General features: G+C 44.8%; 1 protein-coding gene across 7 annotated transcripts in view; it reads left to right on the forward strand.

Annotated features, from left to right (window-relative positions):
• The window catches only part of PDE10A (phosphodiesterase 10A), a 569,171-nt gene extending 550,054 nt beyond the window's left edge, over positions 1-19,117 (forward strand). For 6 of the 7 annotated variants that reach the window (XM_059176573.1, XM_059176572.1, XM_059176571.1 and 3 more), the window contains 4 exons: positions 5,040-5,151; positions 8,000-8,080; positions 10,450-10,538; positions 13,360-19,117. In XM_059176573.1, coding sequence (XP_059032556.1) covers positions 5,040-5,151; positions 8,000-8,080; positions 10,450-10,538; positions 13,360-13,477 — 400 coding nt within the window. In that variant the 3' untranslated portion in view covers positions 13,478-19,117. Of the gene's footprint in view, positions 1-5,039; positions 5,152-7,999; positions 8,081-10,449; positions 10,539-13,359 lie in introns of those variants that run through there. The other variant, XR_009354435.1, reaches the window with a different exon arrangement.
• Positions 19,118-19,500: the final 383 nt, after the last annotated feature.

Raw genomic sequence — 19,500 nt, forward strand, 5'->3', positions numbered from 1 at the left:
CTTTTAATCCATCCATTTATCTGATGTTGCTGAAATGTCTGTACTTAAATATATTATAGTATTCTGTGATAATCTTTAAAGATATCACTTATAATCAGTCCACAGGATAGTTGATAAATGAGAGACAGTGGCTTCTCTCTTTATACCTAGAATTAATACTAAAACATGAAGAGATGATATTCATCTGAGGAAATCAATGGCAGACTTCGGCCACTAGTGAAGTTACATGTTGTCTAGAGAAGTACATCCTTTATTTAAGTTAAGCATCTCTGTCTACCTCTGCCATAGTAAATGCATGAGGACCTCATTCTCGTAGGTGTGTGTTGTGTTTCATCTGAAGAACCTAAAATGTAGGGAAACTAAGTTCTCGTGTGAAATTGCTAATGTCCTCACCTGATTTAAAGTTAGAATAGTGCATGTTGCCAGGTTAGGGCTCTCAAAGATTTTTAATAGCAAATCCCTCCGTGACACACATTTGCTCAAGAGTGATTTCCCCTTGACATGTAGTCATTTTTCTCCTGATGATATTTCGTGAAGAAGCAACATAGGATTCTATAAAACTAAGAATTGAGAACTTGGATTAAAGTTGACTTCAGTGAGCTCATCGCTACACCATGCTTACGCTTCTATCGAAAAGTTACTAGTGTTATTTGTGTCACTAGATACAGTAGGAGTCAAACATCTCTTCCATGGTTTTGACTCTGCAGCTGTTCAAATAATATTTTCAGAGAATCCATAGCATCTTGAGTCTGGTTTTATGTTTCAAAAATAGCCAGAATGAGTCGTGTTATCAGAGAAGTCGTTATCATAAACATGATTTGCTGAAGTTACTTATTACTGTGATTTAAAATTTCTTGAAGATGAATTTAAAAACAAGATCATTAAAATGATAACTTAAGGGGAAAAGTGATTTAATCTAGTCTCTTTTCAAATACTGTGTGTGATGGGATTTTAAAATGAAACAGAAAAGTTAAAATAAGGCTAGATAGTAGTTTCTAAACAAAACACTTGCTATAACACACCCCAAAAGCTTGCTCTTTACTTAGCTACTGGACCCCACTTTACCCAACCTCTGCTGCGTTGTAGTAAAGACCACCTCGTAAGGGAAACCTGGTCTTTGATTACGTCTTTGTGGACGAGCATTCTAGATGAGCAGGCCTGGATTTACCTTCCTTTTCTTTTTCTTTTTTTCTATTTTCCAGGACAGTTTTTTTTTATGCTGGACTATTCAAACACTTTAGCCTGGGTCCCCAAACACTAATGGAACAGGTTTTCTTAGATTAGTAAAAAGTTTGACTTCAAAACCATTTTTCTATTGATGCATGAATAAAGGGGTGTAATTCGCTATTTGAGTTGTTTGAGTTTCAAACATATTTTTCAGTGTGACTGACAGCCTCCGGCTCTCCCCTTTGGGCCCTCCTGTCCTCTGAGTAGGCTCCGTTTGGCTCCCACATCCACTGACCATATTTCCCAGTTCGACCTTTGGGGCTGGGTCACCCAGCTCCCTGGCGCTCCCTCCAGCCTCTGTCCGGATCCAGAGAGCGGTGGCGGGGACAGGAGAGGAGCAGGTGGGGGAGAGAGATTTCGTGCATTTGCTCCGCTGGCTCTGCCTTGTGGGGCCCTGGCTTCCTAGTGCTTCTGGGGAAGGCTCTGTATGGTTGCCCCTTCGGGCCCAGGGCAGGGCCTGTATGCTGCCCCGACCCTCGGTGCCTCCCCGTCCTGGGCCTCCCTTGGGCCCTTCAGCCCATCTCCCCTCCCCGGGGAAGCCGTCTCTCTCACGTGAGGACCCTGGCTGATAACTTTGGATTGAAGTAGGTAATGTTACGGTGTTTTAAATCTGGGCCATGTTATTGCGGAGGCCAGAATGAGGTCAGAGCCGAGGGAACAGCGAGGGTAGAGAAGTCCTTCTGCTTCGAACTCACTGTGGAGATCAGCCAGTCCCTCAGTCTCTTTGAATTCCAGATACTGACACAAATGAGGAATTGTAATAATAATCATACGAGAACTCCTTTTTATGTGCATATATATGTAAATATATAAGATGTCATCGTCATAGCTCCATCTGAAATCTTTTATAAAGTTTTGTTTCGTCTGGTCCAGCTGCATAGTTCTGCTTTTCTTCCGGTAGGACATCGTATCCGTGGCTGATGAACTTGGTAGAGTGTTGGGGAGCAGACAGGGGTGGGGAGCGTAATGGGAGAGTAATCCACCCGCAATCCGGCGAGCTGGGTGGCGTCCTCTCCTTCGGTAAAGTTCTGTGATTCTGTGATCTTCTGCTGTGGGAGCATTTTAAGATAGGGCAGCCCTGGTGAGAGGTGAGCGTGTCTGCGCTGGTCCGGGCTGGCGCATGGGGTGCAGGAGAAGGAAAAGGTGGCGGGGACGGGGCTCCGGCACCATGACCGCTGCCGATGTGACTGTGCTTCCCTTGGCTGTACCGGACCCCCAGAGCCTTCCTCCTGTCCCTGTCACCACTACCTCCGTCCAAGTAGTGCCGCTGTCCTGTCTCATTGCACCACGGTGGTCTCCTGAGTGACCGCTCCCCATCCTCCCGCGCCCCTGCAATTGTACAAGCGATTCTCCACTAAGATCTCTTTGCAGTGCGGAGCACGTCCGTCCGTCCTCTGCTCACAGCCTCCGCTGTGTGACCGTCTGACTTGGAATAGCAGACTCCCGCCTTGCCTCCAGACCAGGCAGCGTCGTGCTGGGCCTCGGCCCGCCATGCCAGCCAGACCGGCTTGTTGTTCCTCAGGCTCACGACACAGCAGGACTTCCACGCCGACTCAGCTCTACGGGGACTCTCACAGATCTTCGTGCTTCTGCCTCTTTTACAATAATCTTTACAAGCTTGTTCCAAGAAATGTTTTCCCTTATTTTCTGCGTATTCTCCTTGTCAGAATGTTAGTTCTATAAGAGCAGGGCTGCTTGATTCAGTACTATAACTGTGCCTGATAACGTAGAGGCATTCAAAAAATCTGGGAATGAATGAATGTAGTCAAAACTCCCTGAAAGTATAACATAGGCATTGCCTTGGGCGTTTGGTAGTTTTTGCTAGCTGGGTTATACAAGACGGTACCTAGAGTAGTGAGCGAAGACTCGGGCCCCTTCATGGCTGTTTCTTAGAACACATGACGAATTAAATGTCTGTCCCTGTTAGACCTACAGTCCATTCACAGGAAGAAATAAAATGATTCCAATTTATATTAATATTTCCAGACAACCATGACCATCTAACTGATTTGTCATTGAGAGTAAAAGAGAAGTAACTTATTAAGGCATTTAATAAAACTTTCTTACCTGTTTATTCTTTCTTTTCTGGTTACCAGTAAAATCATTACTGTTGAATTGTTTTGTCTACGTAGTCGTGACACTGAACATGAAGGGCAAGTGGGTCGTGGTCTTCTCAACCCTGAGAGTGAGCACACTCCCTGGGAAATCCCGTCCAGGGAGCAGATTGGTTCCTTGTGTCCTACAGTGCCCAGTTCTGTTAACATTTCTTGTTTTGTGGACTTACAAGATAAGAAGTCTTTTTTGAGGTAAAGCTTGTTAGAATGCTTAGCCCACAGAAGTAAATGTTGAGATACATTTGTGAATATAGATTAGAGATCGAACAATCTCAATATTAGGGAACAGTCCTAGTTTCATGTTCATGTTCTGTTGAATAAACACGTAACCAACTTGTTCTTGTAGAAGCCCAAATCCAGAAGTATTCATCCTTTAAACCACAAAGTGCTTAGGAAACTCCCTCATCAAGAAAATATGAGTTTCCTGATCACGTTAAGGGATTTGGAACTTCGCATGGCGTCTGTTTGGGTGTCACGGGAAGGGTGCACAGAAGTCTCATCCGCTGCTTAGTCTGCCCTGATAGAGGGAAGTGTTCTTAAGAAAAGTGAGGGTGCAGAAGTGATCCTTAAATAGGGAGATGGCCTAAAGGAAGTGGGCTGATGGGAAATAAAGGAGCTTTGTGAGTGATTGGCAGCATCCAAGACACGGGTAACAGACCAGGGAGGGTCTCCCAGATACCCAGGAGTCTGTGGGCAGGAGTGCCACTACATCAACAGACAGGCGCCCTTAATATGCCGTCTGCCCTGCGGGGGACGGGCTCAGGACCCAGGCAGGGCTGTGCCCCGGACAGGGACCATCTATGGGGCTACGAGAGGTAAGGCAGCTTCTGCAGCGGCAGATCCCTGGGACTCGTTAAAATGTGCATGTGAGCTGGAAATGGTCACTTCTCATTTGTTACAGTTTTGTACCTTTCTTGATGATTTGCCTTTTAAATTATGTAATTTGCTTCATCAAAGTTAAAGTTCGTATGTTAAAATTCCTTACTAATCAGCAGTTCGTGCCACCATCAAGCATAGATTTTATTTAGAGCAACCACATGTCCCTAGACCAAATCTGTGAAAATGGTAGGGCTCTGTCTATTTGAAGTCTTCAAGCAATTTTTTCTTTTAATTCAAGAGGAAAGATGAAACCAAACCACATTTAGGGAAAAAATAAGTCAAAATGTGAATGCAAAGTAGCTGAAAAAGAGAACTCATTCCATTTGGAGGTTGCAGTTTGCACAGTGTGGGGAGGCCGCTCCGGTCACACCCGGTCTCTGAACTTGGAGGACGGAGAGCAGAGGACCTGCCCCTGCTCTGGCCTTGCCTGGCGCTGCTGGAGCTGTGGGGCGGCCCCCCTATTCTCCGCACCTCACATTTTTCTTGTATCAACACTTGAGGTAGATTTTTTTTCTCCAAGGTTTCTTCACCCTGTACACTTGCAGAACTCCACGAGGACAGAGGTGGGCCCAGGGCTGTGCCCACACTGTCTTGACGACAGCAGTAAGCCTGAGGCAGCAGGGGCAGCTGGTAACCCCTCACGGGGCGGTGACGGAGGGACCCGTGTCCTTCCAGGTGACAGCACTGCTCTTCCCTTCCACTTGCTTCCCTGCCGAGTAATGACTACTGAACCCTTCTTCTTCAAAATGCACGAGTGTTTCTAGCCTATTGCAAGCGTGCAAAGGACAGGCTGACCTGTTTTGTGTTCTTGTGTTCCAGAGATCGTGTCATTGGTCTGATGATGACTGCCTGTGATCTTTGCTCTGTAACAAAACTATGGCCGGTTACAAAATTGACAGCAAATGATATATATGCAGAGTTCTGGGCTGAGGTATGTTTTGAAGTTTTATATGAACGTTAAACGTGAGAAAAAGTCTGATGAGAAAGTAAACATATGGGTACATCTGTAACAATGTCTTAGTAGCTCAGGCTGCTACTTACTTCAGAAAACTCCTGCCTGTCCACATGCAACAGACGTATTAGCCTTTTCACACAGATGTAGGGACATTTATACAGACACCCAGCCATGATACCGTGGTCCCTCCGTGTCACAGGCTGTATGTGTCTGCAACTGGAAACTGGGGACAGAATCACCTTGTACCATAGACGTATGAGATTCTGTCAATATTCCAGACAGGCCACCAGGAGTTCCACAGAACATGTGGGCTTCTAACTCGTGATAGTCCTGACGTGAGGCAACCGTGGGGCTTTACTTTCATTAGTACTTTTTCTTGACTGAATTATCTCAATTATCAGAAATGTGTGCTCTATTTCTCAATTTGCTTTCTGAATTGTCCAGGAAGGAGCACAACATTCTCTTGTTCACATGGACCCACAAATACCTAGCCCCCTGCATATTCAAAGATGACTTTAGAGAAACAAATGAATTAAAATGTTTGTGTACCTCCTCCTGAAGAAGTAAATCTGGACGGTAAACGGTTTGGTCATTGCTGCTTCAAACCATTCAGCCTCACCCATATAAAAGAATGGATGTAAAAAGTAAAAAAACAGCCAATCATTCAGTTCATAGTTCAGTAGAAACGATTTATAATGTTAAATTTTTTCACGATGGCAAACCCAAAAAATGTGTGTTGGGTGAGGACCACAGACCTGGAGAGTGATTTCTCCAGAATGCATACACAATGTGTGCCCAAACTCCTGCATGATTTTTCTTATTCTATATGTGTATCCCTGAATCTAGTTACTGTCAAACTCAGCTAAGAAGGTTGTTTTAAAGATACGTGTCTGAACTATAATCCCTGGCTTTATTACCCGTTAACTTAATTCACATATGTGTCTAAAAGTAGTAACCTTCAACGCATTCTGTAAATATCACACGGAGAACTGGTCTGAAGTTAGCATATTGTTTTGCAAATAATTTAACTGATATAATTCATACTTTCACAGCTGTATTTGTATTCTAAAATATGAATCAAAATGAGACATATGTTATGTAGATTTTTCCCTCTCTATTCTGCACTGATTAAACAGTGCACAAAGATTTGATTAAGCTCCGACAGTGCTCCTGGACACCGTCTTCAGGGACCTCGCAGTCCATGGGAGGAAGCAGAGATCATGACCACTGCGTCTTGCCGGCTCACCTCCCAGATGTCCGCTGTGTCCCATCTCTGTCCCCACCGCCTACCCCCTCTCCCTGCCTTTTCTTTTAGAGGTAGACTAACAGTCACACAGAGTGCGCTCTTTGATGTCCTGGTGCTGGAGATGGGCGTCCTGTGTAGCAGTTGGGATCAAACCCCAGACCCGCTTTGTGACTCTTCTGTGGGCCTCTGTTGTCACGTCTGCAGGCTGGGGATGGCTCTAAGTCTATTCCCAGTCTGTCCCTCCATGCTGTTGTGATAAAGACAAAAATCACGAACTTGACCTCCAAAACCCCTAGCCTCACCAGGCTATTCCACGTCTCAGCCCCTCTGGATTCCCTGAGTCAAGTCCCTCTCACAGCCATCTAGGTCAGCTTCGCGACCCCCCAACCCCCGCCCTGCCCTCTGCAGCTTCCTCTGCCAGCCCCACACTGGGCCGGATCTCCCTGGGATGCGTACTCTGCAGCACTGCACTGCTCTCCTCGGTAGCCTTGATCTTATTTGTGAGAACTGTACATAGTCAAATCTTTATTCATTCAGTCTTTTTACTTATGGGGCTTCTGATAGCCTTGAGCAGGGGCCTGTGTAATTTCACTCACTTAGAAAAGGAAAAGAAGTTTGAGAGCCACTGAGTTAATATTTAAAGTGGTAACATTGGAGCAGAAGCTGTACTCAGGTGCCTCCGCCCTGCAGTAGAACCCTCCGTGGGGATCCCTGCCCTCTGCGCTTGGCCTCCGTCCTGCAATCGAACCCTTCGTGGGGCTCCTCATCATTTATTTTGGACCTACTTTAGCAAATCTAGGATGTTTTTAGTTCTGTACCTCTGATTTCTAAAAATAAGCATGATTGTGAAATAATTAAAACAATTGAATAATGAATAAATGTGAGGGAATAGCGGGGTAGGAAGGTAAAAGTTGAGGTATGTTGAGAAAGAAGATTTTAGCCATCTTTAACAAATTACTAAAAAGAGGAAGATAATTTAAAATCTGTACAGTGTGGATAACAATATATAGAGCTCCTAGTATTTCATGAAGATTAAATGAAATATTTGCTTGTTACCTATCCCAGAGCCTTTCTATTGAAGATAGAAAATCTTCAATAAACATCTGTGAGTATATCCTGTACGGTGATGTGTAGCCGATTGCACTGTATCTTCACTCACACGTTTTAGCAGACCATTCTCGATATACAGTATTTCTCTCTAAAGCCTCGCCTTAGCCCACTCAGCGCCCACGAACATTCATTTGAAGAATAAGTGAGAAAAGAGCACGAGATCTTCCATTCTTGCTCTCCTTTGTCCTCACTGTTCTGTCGGTCTCCTCCGGTCACGACTTTCCTTAACTTCTGTGCAGTGAAACCGCGAGAGATGCTGTGCTCCTGGTAATTCAGTTGAGAATAACATGGGATAAAAACCAAACAATGATACGTTGCTTTTATTGTTTTGACATATGTTGGGGTTAACTAAACAAAAACATTATCCATTGTGGAGAAAATTAATGAATGAGGGGAACAACTCATTAATACCAACTCTTGAGAGCTGTTTATGAGTTGACAAAGCTTGGTTTTTTCCATTTCTCTTAGGGTGATGAGATGAAGAAGCTGGGAATACAGCCTATTCCCATGATGGACAGAGACAAGAAGGATGAGGTCCCACAAGGCCAGGTATGGATTCTGTCGAAAAGTCGAATAATTTAAGGCAGTCATAAAAATCACACGTAAATTCAACGTATATGCCATCTCATAGAACCCAGGACCACTTGGACCCTTCTGTGTTTAGATGGACTTTGGGGACAGGAAGGCCAGGATCAGAAATCATAGTTGGGTTTAAAGAAGCCACAGCTACCCATGCCATCAGCTCCTTCTGCAGATGGAGTCACGGCAGCGACGGCTTGAAACGGAGGGATGGATGAGTTGGAATTGTTAGTGTCTTTAACAAGCAGAAAGGCTTTTGTCACTGAACGTGCAGTTATTTTTTAGAAAGTAACATTATAGAGATTCTCACCAGGCCCACTTTTCCTAGCAAACAATGCTTGGTATTTTAGTACATTTTGCGTTTTGTCTGACCAACGGTTGATATTAATTATTAGTTTTGCAAGTCTTACCACATGATTTATGTCAATGTTTTGACAGCTCTCGTGCCCATCCGTTTTGCGTGTGTGGTATGATCTGTTTCTCAGATTATAGTCTTTTTAAACTACCAAACTTCTAATACCATAACAGGGAAGTTAGTTACGGACAAATAATTATAGGATTTCATTTAGAAAACATTTTAGAAAACTCACAGGATGATGGTTTTGGATTAAGTTCTCAAGCTTTCCTATTTTAATTAAAGTTGATTTATTCACTATTCATAACAAAGTTGAGGCAAGTCCACAGTTCTTGGAAACGTCGGCACGGAGAAGGGCCACATGGTTTTCTCCCGCTCAGGGCCCGCGGTTCTCGGTGCGCTCCCGTTCCCCGCCGCCGCCGCGGCCCAGCGGGCACTCCCCGTTCCTTCCCTAGGGAACACGCACCAGCGTGCCCGGCCCCACGTGCCTGGTGCCTGCGGTTCTTGCAGTTTACTTTCTTGTTACTGTTGTTTAGGGAACTTTCCCATATATATGCTCACAGAGCTCTGTCTTCCCTGCCTGGCGTCTGCTTACCACGTCCTACTGTGAAGTTCCTGTCCAGCTGCGTGGTTGTATACACATTCACTCCTCTTCAGTTACTCTCCCTTCCATCCTTATACGTGACTTGTTAATTCTTTTGAAACTTATCTTGCCATATGGCTTAAGATAGAGATGTAACAAAGTTCTTTCTAGATAGTTAAGCTGTCACCCCAACAGAGCACACAGGAGAGCGGGAAATGCCATTAGAGGACATGCTCTGTTCTAACGCCTTTTAATTAAGAGAAGAGTTTGGGGTTTTGCCAAAATTGCAGATCCGTTTATAGTATGAGTGAGTTTTAAATAAAATATCTCTGTGATCGGCTAATATTTTGCCAACTGTATTACTTCTGAACTGCGACCACCATTAAAATGTTCTTTCCATAATAGGAAAATACTCTACTTTCCAAGATTTCTTTCTCGAGATCTTCTGCTCCATGATATCTGCTAAAATATTGAAATAAGAGACGTCTCTGTGTTGACTTACAAAGTCAAAGAGAGGCGTGCATAGGCATTATGCTAAGAAGGTGACTGTGGTGATAGACTCCGCCACAGGAGAACGCAGAAAGGGACTTGGGAGACTCCCTTCTTCTGTATCCTTTGGTGCATCTCCCTGCAGTTCAGTTTTTTAGAGAAATTGGGAAGCCCTGGTTTGGGGGTCCCCCATCCAGAGAGCCCGTCATGTCTTATCCACGGTGTCAGCCACTCGGGCTGTTACTGTAGCTGGACCATCTGCATTCTCTGCTGACCGCCTACGGGCCGTTTGTATCCAGCCTTCCGGAGGCCTGTCTGGGCCAGCAGCATTTACTGTGGCTTGAAATTCCTAATAAAATGCCATTTAATATATTTTTTAAACTACCACAGCTGACAAACTGTGAAACGGAGCATATTAAGAGAGCTGTGACATGAGAGAACGTGGATAGGTCCGTGAGATTGGTTGGAGGTCGAGAACAGGGAGTGGGGAGGAAGAAAGTCCCGGGAGGCCGCGCGAGGTCCCCCAGCCAGGGCAGCAAGCCCGTGAAACACCCGCACCCATTCCCGAACTCTGAGCTGGAGAAGAAGGGCAGGTCGACTCTGAAATGTCCGTGGTAGAAAACTTTGACCAGCGACAAGAACAGGGCTTGAATCACCAGTTGACTGATGTATAAATGGAATCTCCTTGAATGTTGAACTTGGGCTTGGGACGAACAACTTTTTGTGTGTGTTATTTCGAGGATGTATTTTAAGGCATTTTTAAAGGCACCGGCAGCTGTGTTCATGGAGCCTAGCTATCGGGGGACAGGACTAGAGTATGTTACAGTTAGGGTTGAGAATGGAAGCCCCAGCTGAGAGGTTGTTGCTAACGTACCCTTTTGTGTCTTGTGCGTGGCTCCGCGCGCGGGGCAGCTGGGCTTCTACAACGCCGTGGCCATCCCCTGCTACACCACGCTCACGCAGATCTTCCCGCCCACCGAGCCGCTCCTCAAAGCCTGCAGGTACGTACCACCGCCCGGCCGGCCTGGGACGGGGCTGGGGCGCCGCAGGAAGAGGAAGACTCTGCTGGATGTTCCTCTCCCGCGGTCCACACGGATGTCATTTCGTGGGCTGCCTTTGCCTTGGGAACAAGGCCATGTTAAGGGTGTTCGTAAAGTCCTTCATTCACAAAAAAGGAGCAGGAAGGTGTCTGGTTTCTGTTTTGGTAGGATCCGGGGATGCACGCCCAACGTGTTTTTAAAAAGACAGCCCCGTAATGTGTGCTCAGGGCTGCTTGCTGGGGACGGGCTCAGCTTGACCCCGCGTCGTGTGGAGGAGGAGGGGGAGGAGGGGGAAGCCTTGGCGGGGACCTTCTTTCTCGGTGAGTTTTCGTTTCTTCCCAAAGAGGGATGAGCCCCCTCGCATCCTTCCCAGCTTCCGACTCCCCTGCATTCTTTTCCCATGGCTTTTGAGGGATGCGCTAAGCTACGAACACTGGAATTTTTTTTAAGATTTTCATGTTACTTTGAAAAGAATTTCCCTCTGGGGAAGTCAAAGGGCAATGGGCAGAGCAGCCATATGTGCTGCTTTTCTGCAAGAGACCTGGCGTCCCGCTGGTTTTTCTAACTATTTAGTCCCAGAGCACCCTTGGGGGTTGGGTGGGCACACAGTCAGTCCGGGAGAGAACAGATGTGGGATTTTAAACAAATCCCAGGCCTTTGGTATACCCCACCCTCTGTTGTTGAAACGTATTTCGTGAATCATGAGGAAAATAAAGAAAACCAGTGAGGAGGGAGATGGGGGGAAAAGATCCTGTTTTTTTTTTTTTTTTTTTAATTAATTTTTTATTTTTTATAAACATATATTTTTATCCCCAGGGGCACAGGTCTGTGAATCACCAGGTTTACACACTTCACAGCACTCCCCAAAGCACATACCCTCCCCAATGTCCATAACCCCACCCCCTTCTCCCAAACCCCCTCCCCCCAGCAACCCTCAGTTTGTTTTGTGAGATTAAGAGTCACTTATGGTTTGTCTCCCTCCCGATCCCATCTTGTTTCATTGATTCTTCTCCTACCCACTTAAGCCCCCATGTTTTTTTTTTCCTATGGAAGTGATGGTTTCTCTTCTCTGCTCTTGGGGAGTGGACATAGCACCCCAGCTGATTGCGTGAGCGGTCACTGACCTTGCTCCGCAGCTAGCGCATCACAGTGTCATCTTATTACCTCCGGGCTAAGCCGTGTGGACAATGTGGAGTACGAGCTGGAACTCATTCCTAATGGAACTGGGTTGGAAAAGTCAGTGCCCCACCAAAGACAAATGTCGATATCAAAATCCATGTCATTACAAACAAAATCGTAGGTAACAGTCAACAGTCCTTTCCTATTTAAAAATTACCTGTATTTTCCGTGAACTATCCAGAGCTAGCGGAATGAGTGCTTGCTGTCCTTACCGAGCGGGAGGATACGGACTCCTCCGTCCCAGCAGACTGCATGCGTCCTCGCTTCATTGTGCTTGGCTGAACCACAGAATCTCTTAAAGGCCATTTTAATCTTACTAACACTTAAAAAAAGTTCGTGTCTTGTTGGTGTCTAAGGAAACATGGCAAAATCAGTTTAGTGTCTATTTTCCAGTATATCAAAAATCTCTTTAGGCTCTGGGCAAATAATATGTGGTAATATGACACAGAAGCTAAAATTACTCCATTTTTAGGATACAACTGAGAGATTTCTTTCATCCAGAGGTGCTTTGCATTGTACATGCTTTGTATGAATTTTGTGTTTGCCAGTGCAAGGTTCCCTTCTGATTTTGGCTTTGTGTCTAAGAAAGCAAGGTCCGAGGTGGGAAGTGTTGGTGAGATCTCTGCCTGGTCAGCCAGATGGGGCGGGGGCGGTGGTCACTCTGTTCATGGAGATCAGGATGCCCATAGCATTTGAGCCGCAGATTTGGAGAGAGAAAAACCGATGGACAGGGGGACGAGCAGGCTGAGTCTGAGACCACAAGGTGCCAGGGCAGAAAGATGCCTTTACCGCAACAAAGAAATTCCTAACGTTGGTACTGCATGTAACTTACAGTGACTTTCTATATATGACAGTGTTCAAAATAAGGCTACTCCCCAGTTTCCGGTATGAGGTGGCAGGGACCCCAAGTGGCACACTGCGTCCACCTGCACAGGGGGAGCTCCTGGCTGTCAGTGCTGCGGCCGAACGTTCTTGCCACCGGGGTTCCCTTCGTCTCCATTAGCCGCCGTGCCTCTGGCTAGGACACCCTGTGGCTTGGGCCCCTTCCCAGGCCCTCCTTCCTCACTGATTATGAAATGGTATGTCCTGAGCTGAGCTCAGCGGTTGTCCCGTCGCCTGGAGCTCCTGGGACAAGGTTCCCAACCCCCCAGGCCCCCAATCTTTGCTGGCTGCAGGCTCTGCTGCAGAAATGAGCTGCGGGACCTCATCAGGGAGCCTCGCTGGGACCCTGCCCCTCCCAGCGGCTGCTCATTGTTGGCCTCAGAAAGGTGCCAGAAGGGGCGCCTGGGTGGCTCCGTGGGTTGAGCCTCTGCCTTCGGCTCGGGTCATGATCCCAGGGTCCTGGGACTGAGCCCCGCATCGGGCTCTCTGCTCAGCAAGGAGCCTGCTTCCCCCTGCTCTCTCTGCCTGCCTCTCTGCCTACTTGTGCTCTCTGTCTGTCAAATAAATAAATAAAATCTTAAAAAAAAAAAAAAAAAAAAAAAAGGTGCCAGAAGGCCACGGTGCTCAGCTACGCCTCATGCGGTGGGGGATGCGCTGAATGACGGAGACCGGCCCGAAATCCTTTTTTAAACACCCTTGTCCCCGCATCTTTTATCCTTAGGAACAACCTCAGCCAGTGGGAGAAGGTGATCCGAGGGGAGGAGAGCGCCGTGTGGACCTCATCCCGGCCCGCGGCCCCCGGGCCCTCGGAGAAGCTGCCCGTGAAGGTCGACGACTGAGGCCCCGCGAGCCGCCGCGCCTACACCTGCTCGTCCCGCTTCCTTGACTTTTCTTCCTTTTCTTTTCGTGGGGGAAACCTACACCGGGTGACTCGGGCACAAGCCTCTCGAAGAAGGTGGCATCCGGAGAACACGTCAAGCCGATGACTCCCCGCCAGGCTCCTCTGTGACGCGCCGGAGACCGTGACCGCCCAGGACCCCCCCCCCCCCCCGTGGCCGCCCCGGGGGCGCCGTCTGAGCCGTGAACTGGCCTCTTCTAACAGGCGCGCGTGGCCGAGGCCTTAGTGGACACGGACGAGAATTACTCAGAAGGGGGTACTTTTCCACTGTATCTTTCTAGGGAGGGGTTAACATGGTACTATTATGGTATTGTGCTTTGGCTTAAACACCAATGTTGCTTTGATGTTGTTGGTTATAAATAGGAATTTTTACACATTACTGTTGTGAATGTTTGTGTGTGACCTACTCGTAATTAGCGTGAATTATAGCGGACAGCCTCGGGACAAGCGTCACTGAGGTGACAGTAAGTGTCTTTCTGCAATCAGTGATGGAAACTAGATTCCTGTTTCAGAGCCTCATGAATGAAAAGCGAGGTGGACGAAAAGTGTGTTCTTCAAGTTTATACTAAGGGGCTTGGATGAGTAGATTTGCACTAAAGGAAGTAGCCCTTCTATCCTCTTGAGAAGAGATGCAGATACACATCAGAATAAATCTCAGAACTCCAAGTATCAGTTCAAAATATGTCAAAGAATGTTTTTTTATTTTTTGTTTCCTTCATTGTAGGCACGTCTTCTAAACCCTTTGCATAAAGAGCAACAACAACAAAAATAAGCCAGGCATATGAATTGTTCTTAACAGGTCTTACGGGATGTCAAATGTGAATTTTAATAATGATTTCTTTATATTTTCACTTGGTGTCATTGCAAAATTTTAGACTCACATTCAAAGTGAGAGGTTTATTCTATGAATTATTTAATTAAAATACCATACATTTCTCTTAAAACCAAATTAAACCATACAATTTAAGTCTTGTGTAATTTTTACTTTGCTCTGCTGCACCCATCCCCCGGTCTGGCCCCCGCTTTGTGCTCCCCGGTCACGCTTCCCAAGTGCTCTGTCCACGACGGGAGGGAGGAGAACACAGTGCGAACGCATCGGCGCGGTTCTGTTCTCTCTCCTCTGCTCCAGTATCAAGTGTCTACATCCAAACCTATAGTTTGGACAGTCTTCTGTATAATTTTTGTAGACTAATATTACTCTACAATGTAAGTGTTCGGAAAAAAAAAAAAAAAAAAAAACCCACAAAAGTAGAGGTCTGGACCCCTTCCTGCAAGGATTATAAGCCAGTTACTTCTGGTGCACACGAAAGCTGTTGAGATCTTAGCACAATGGCAAGGTCACCTCCAGAGCTGTGTTTAGTCCTGACCTGAAGGACTGAGAGAACTAGAGTCTCAAGAAGTGATCAGCAGATCCGTAACAAACAGCTTATCTGCTGTTCACTTGGCAGGAAACTGGAATATTACTTTTGATCAAATAAAATTTTAAAATAATGCTTTTACATATTCAGTACTGTACACATTGTTATCCATATGGTTTTTGCAAAAAGAAATCACATGTTCCTACAACATGACTTAAGTTGTAGCAGAGTTAGGTACATAGAAACATTGTTCTTATTTTAAAACTAACACTATGTATGTGTTCAGTTTCCCTCTGGGCTTCTGAAAGTTGCCATCTTCCCTCCCTGGCACTCCACTCGCTCTTATGGTTATACAATATGAGATAAAATGAAAGATCTAAAGAGAGAAATACCACCGTGGCTTGACACACACCTACGGAAGTACATGTGTATAAAGGATAGAGATGCAAACGCATCTGCAGAAAGTAAAAGTCGGCCCCATTCTTCAAAACCCGATTTCTTTGTGTTGGAAAATGTGAGCAGAAAAGTCCTTTTTTCATGTTAGTGCATTTATGGAATTGAATTCTAAAATGTTGCATGTTTTTCTGCGCTCAGGTTTATGAAACTGGACCCACCCAATCAAATTTCAGTCCCAAGAGTTAGTATGGTCATGTATTGGAACTCGACTGACTCGAAATACCACTGGAGACTGTTTAATTAAACAGATCTTAAACAAATGCATGAATTTTGCTTTTTGATGTAGGAAACAGTCCTGAGGGGAGGGAATCTCATGGCTATTTTTGCTTTTTAAGATTCCTTTTCTAAAATTACTACCAAAAATTCTCTTATTTTGATAGAGCTGTCTTATATTATTGACCTTGTACCTGGAACAGTTTTCCAAAGAAACATTCATGGGTTTATGGGTTGGTTGATTTCTCTTGATATATTGTCATAATCAAAGCAAAGTTCGAACAAAGGAAGGACTGTATTCTAATGTAAACTGTCAATATTCTTAAGATCTAGTTAGGAATCATTTAGCATAAATAGGCTCAAGATGCGGTGTTATTTAGTCAATAATTTGCTTTGGAAAACATGCAGTTAGCAGTATTTTTGTATTGGGGCAGATATACTTAGCAGACAAACTTTTGAGTTCTGTTCTCATCTTTTTCCCAGATCTTTTCTTGAAAAGGCAGATGGTTTTTATTACCAAAGGTTTTGACGAGTTTCTCATGAAGGCAGCATTTTATATTGGGCCCAAATTTCCCCATTCGGTATAAATTTGGTAGCCAGCTGTTCAATTTGTGGAAGTTTTTATTGGTTGTGCTGATTTATAACAGACACAATTTTATTGTCAAATGCAATTATTTCATTAAATTCCCAGAGACAGTGAATAAAATTTTTAGCTAGAAATTTTCTTGGAAATGCATGCCAGCAACACGAAATACTGAATGTAGGCAGAGGAATAAAACTCTAAAAATTGCAAGCATCTTATTAATTAGCAGGTGACTTTGACTTAATGAATTATTTTAAATAAAATGGAGGTGGAAAGTAATTCTCAAAAACGGCCCTTTTCCCGGGGCAGGACTGAGATCCATTGCCCAGCTCTCGTTATCCCCACGGGGCTCATCAGAAGCGGTCATGGGAGAGAGACCACGCAGAGCAGCTTACCGTAGCCGTCCTCATCTGGACTCGTCCCTCCGCTGGAAGGATGGGGTGCCACTGGAGGTGACTTTTCTCACGACGACGCAAACAGAACTACTTTGAAACAGGATTTGTCCAGTGTAGGTTTCCTCTTCTTAGCATGCTTTTCAGATAGCTTTAGATTTTTTTTAAGTTTTGTATAGTCTCAGTGACTTTGCTTTACTGGTACGTTTGGGCACACTAGCTGTGTCTGTACAGGACACACATAGACGCATAAAACCTTAGCTCCCTGGATTTTTAATAGATTTAGTTTGAATATTATGTTTCTGGTCTTTTAACTCAAAATTAAGGTTTGAGCTTTAACGGAACTAAATTATTCACCATGCCTTGGCCTGTGCCTTTATTTTAAATACTATAATTTTATTACCTTGTTCATATATTTATCATTTTGCTTTTCTTGCTTAACTAGAACTAAAAACATCTAAAGGGACATATCCATGGTAATTGGATCAAACCGAGTGGATAGGGCCATTCTCTCCTGTCAGAATCCTGTCCTTTATTTGATGTCATTCTGATGACTAGAAGCAGTGAACTGTTCAGATGTCATCTTTTTTGCAAGAACTTCCAAGAACTGTGACACAGTTACAGCGGGTGTGATTTTTTTGGGTTTCAGGTACCTATGCATGATTTAGATTTTGAAAATCACTTCTGACCTTTATCTATTTCAGACATGTGTTTGCTTTCTACACTTTGCTGATTTTATTTAGGGTTTAATTCTTTAAAGACTTACTCACTAAGTCACATTAATGTATCCCTTTTATTGCCTGACTTTAAATTCTGTAGAATGTAGCCTAGCGGAGTATGCCGTCGGTTCTTGGCCCCTGCCTGTCAGCAGTGCATGGCTATTCTGTTCAATCTTTGCACAGGTGTTTACCCTGATACACATTCTGCCCATTTCTTTAAGCACTTAATCTTAAGTTTCAATTAGTGATTCCCAAAGCAGCACTATACCCTTTCTGGATTTTGTCTTTTTTTGTCCCGGATATTTTGGTTGTCTGAAGCATTAGACGCATTTCTGTGATGGTAAAAATAGCAGAAAAGAAGGAAAGAAGTTTCAGTGGTGGTCTGGTTCTAAAGTAAAGGGGTGTGATAAAGAGAAAGACATTAATGTTTCCCAGACATGCTATTTCTGATTCCAAGAAGCATCACTGTCTTCACCCGCCCGCTCCGACGCTCCCCCTCTTCAGCCCCGCAGCGGACAGCAGTGCCGTTTGCCTCTCGCATCGCCGGACCTTGCTTTAAAGCGAGCGTGAGCAATCGGTTGCTGAACGCGTGCAGACCCGTGTGTGCCGCTGCTGGGTCGCTGTCGTCGGAGGACCTGGCCTGCCGGTTAAGAGCTGAATGCGATGTGTCAAGTAGAGAAGTCAGTTTATACACGTGCCCACTGCCAGCTGGTAGCCTGAGGTACTGTGTGTGCAGAAGTGTAAATGGAAGGCTTTCATTCCTGCTGCAAGGGAGGGTTGCGAAGTATTACCTGGCCCTTCAGCTCACCTGAAATATGATGAGACCATGAGAGCTGCAGCGTTTGTTTTTCCTTTAGGCACTTGAATAATAAGCAGTCCTGTGCCATCTCTTCAACAGCCAATGTAAATGCCACAGGGGAGCATTATTTCCCGTACGATCTCGTGTATGGTGTATGTTCTACGCATGCCTTTGGTGTGCACATGGAAAGGTCAACAGATTGATCTGGAGAAGGTATTTCTAGACAATGCCCGGACCTATTCACCTGACCCAACACAGTGACCCATGTGAAATCCTGTGCTTGCCCAAACACTGTGAAAGTTATTAAAACTTAGAGATAGGCAGCATCTTGAATCTTTCTGAAAAGGAAAGGTGGCTTTCTGTAGGAACAAAAGAATCCTATATCCCTACCTAGTTCAGTTATCCCCCGGGTTTGCCAGCTGTGATCTTGCTGACCCCATGCTGCTAAGGTGTAAGATGGGTTATAAGCTGTCCAAAATACAGTGCACTTAACAGACCGACTTGTAGAGCCGATGGCTCTACCACCAACATTGTAGTGGGCTCTCTTTTGGAAGGAGAAAAGATTTCAAGTTAATAATATCCGATTTCGTTGTAGTTGATGAGTTAGCAAACAAAACAATTATTTTATATGTATGACATATAAAACATCTTTGTAAAATGCACAAGTGCAATAATTTAAAGAGGTCTTAACTTTGCATTTATAAATTATAAATATTGTACATGTGTGTAATTTTTCATGTATTCATTTGCAGTCTTTGTATTGAAAGAAACCTTTACCGTTACGTTTGTATAATAGAGCAGTAATCATTTATTATAACCGAGGCACGTTGTAAATAAATTCATAATTCAAACTGCCGGTATATATGCATATATGGGCATGACACTGCAAAATGGAGCTTTGATTTTACTTACATGCTTAGGACAGCCAGAAATTTTTTGTCGATATGTAACTATACATACAAAGTATATATATGTATGATACATGAAATATATGTAGAGATGTTCATAATTTTAATGGCTATCCTTTGGTGTGAATAATCGAATACAGAGTTTTTGAAATATCCCTTTTCACGTTTATCATTTGCTGTCATTTGGAGGGAAGGGAAGAGATGCTTTGTCGCGGAGGCGGGGCCATGGCTCCGTCAGAGTGTGTCTGCGTGCAAGACCCCAAGTTCACTTTGGCGAGAGGTGGTGTGTCTGCTTCAGCTCTTTCCTAGCAGAAAGGATGAGACAAAATACATTACATTGTGTAACATGATTTATTAACTCCATTGTATAATTTTAAAGGCTCGAAGACTATTTGGGAGGAACTAGTCTTTTAGATCGAGTCCTTCAGATTACAAAGCTAGTGGCCCCCGAATGCTGGCTCTCAGACTCCTGAAATAACTTCCCTGGCCTCCAGGGGCCCCCAGAACCATCCGGATTCTCTTGGTCAAGAGCAGGA

The sequence above is a fragment of the Mustela lutreola genome, chromosome 6 (genome assembly GCF_030435805.1).
Source record: "Mustela lutreola isolate mMusLut2 chromosome 6, mMusLut2.pri, whole genome shotgun sequence".
NCBI lineage: Eukaryota > Metazoa > Chordata > Mammalia > Carnivora > Mustelidae > Mustela > Mustela lutreola.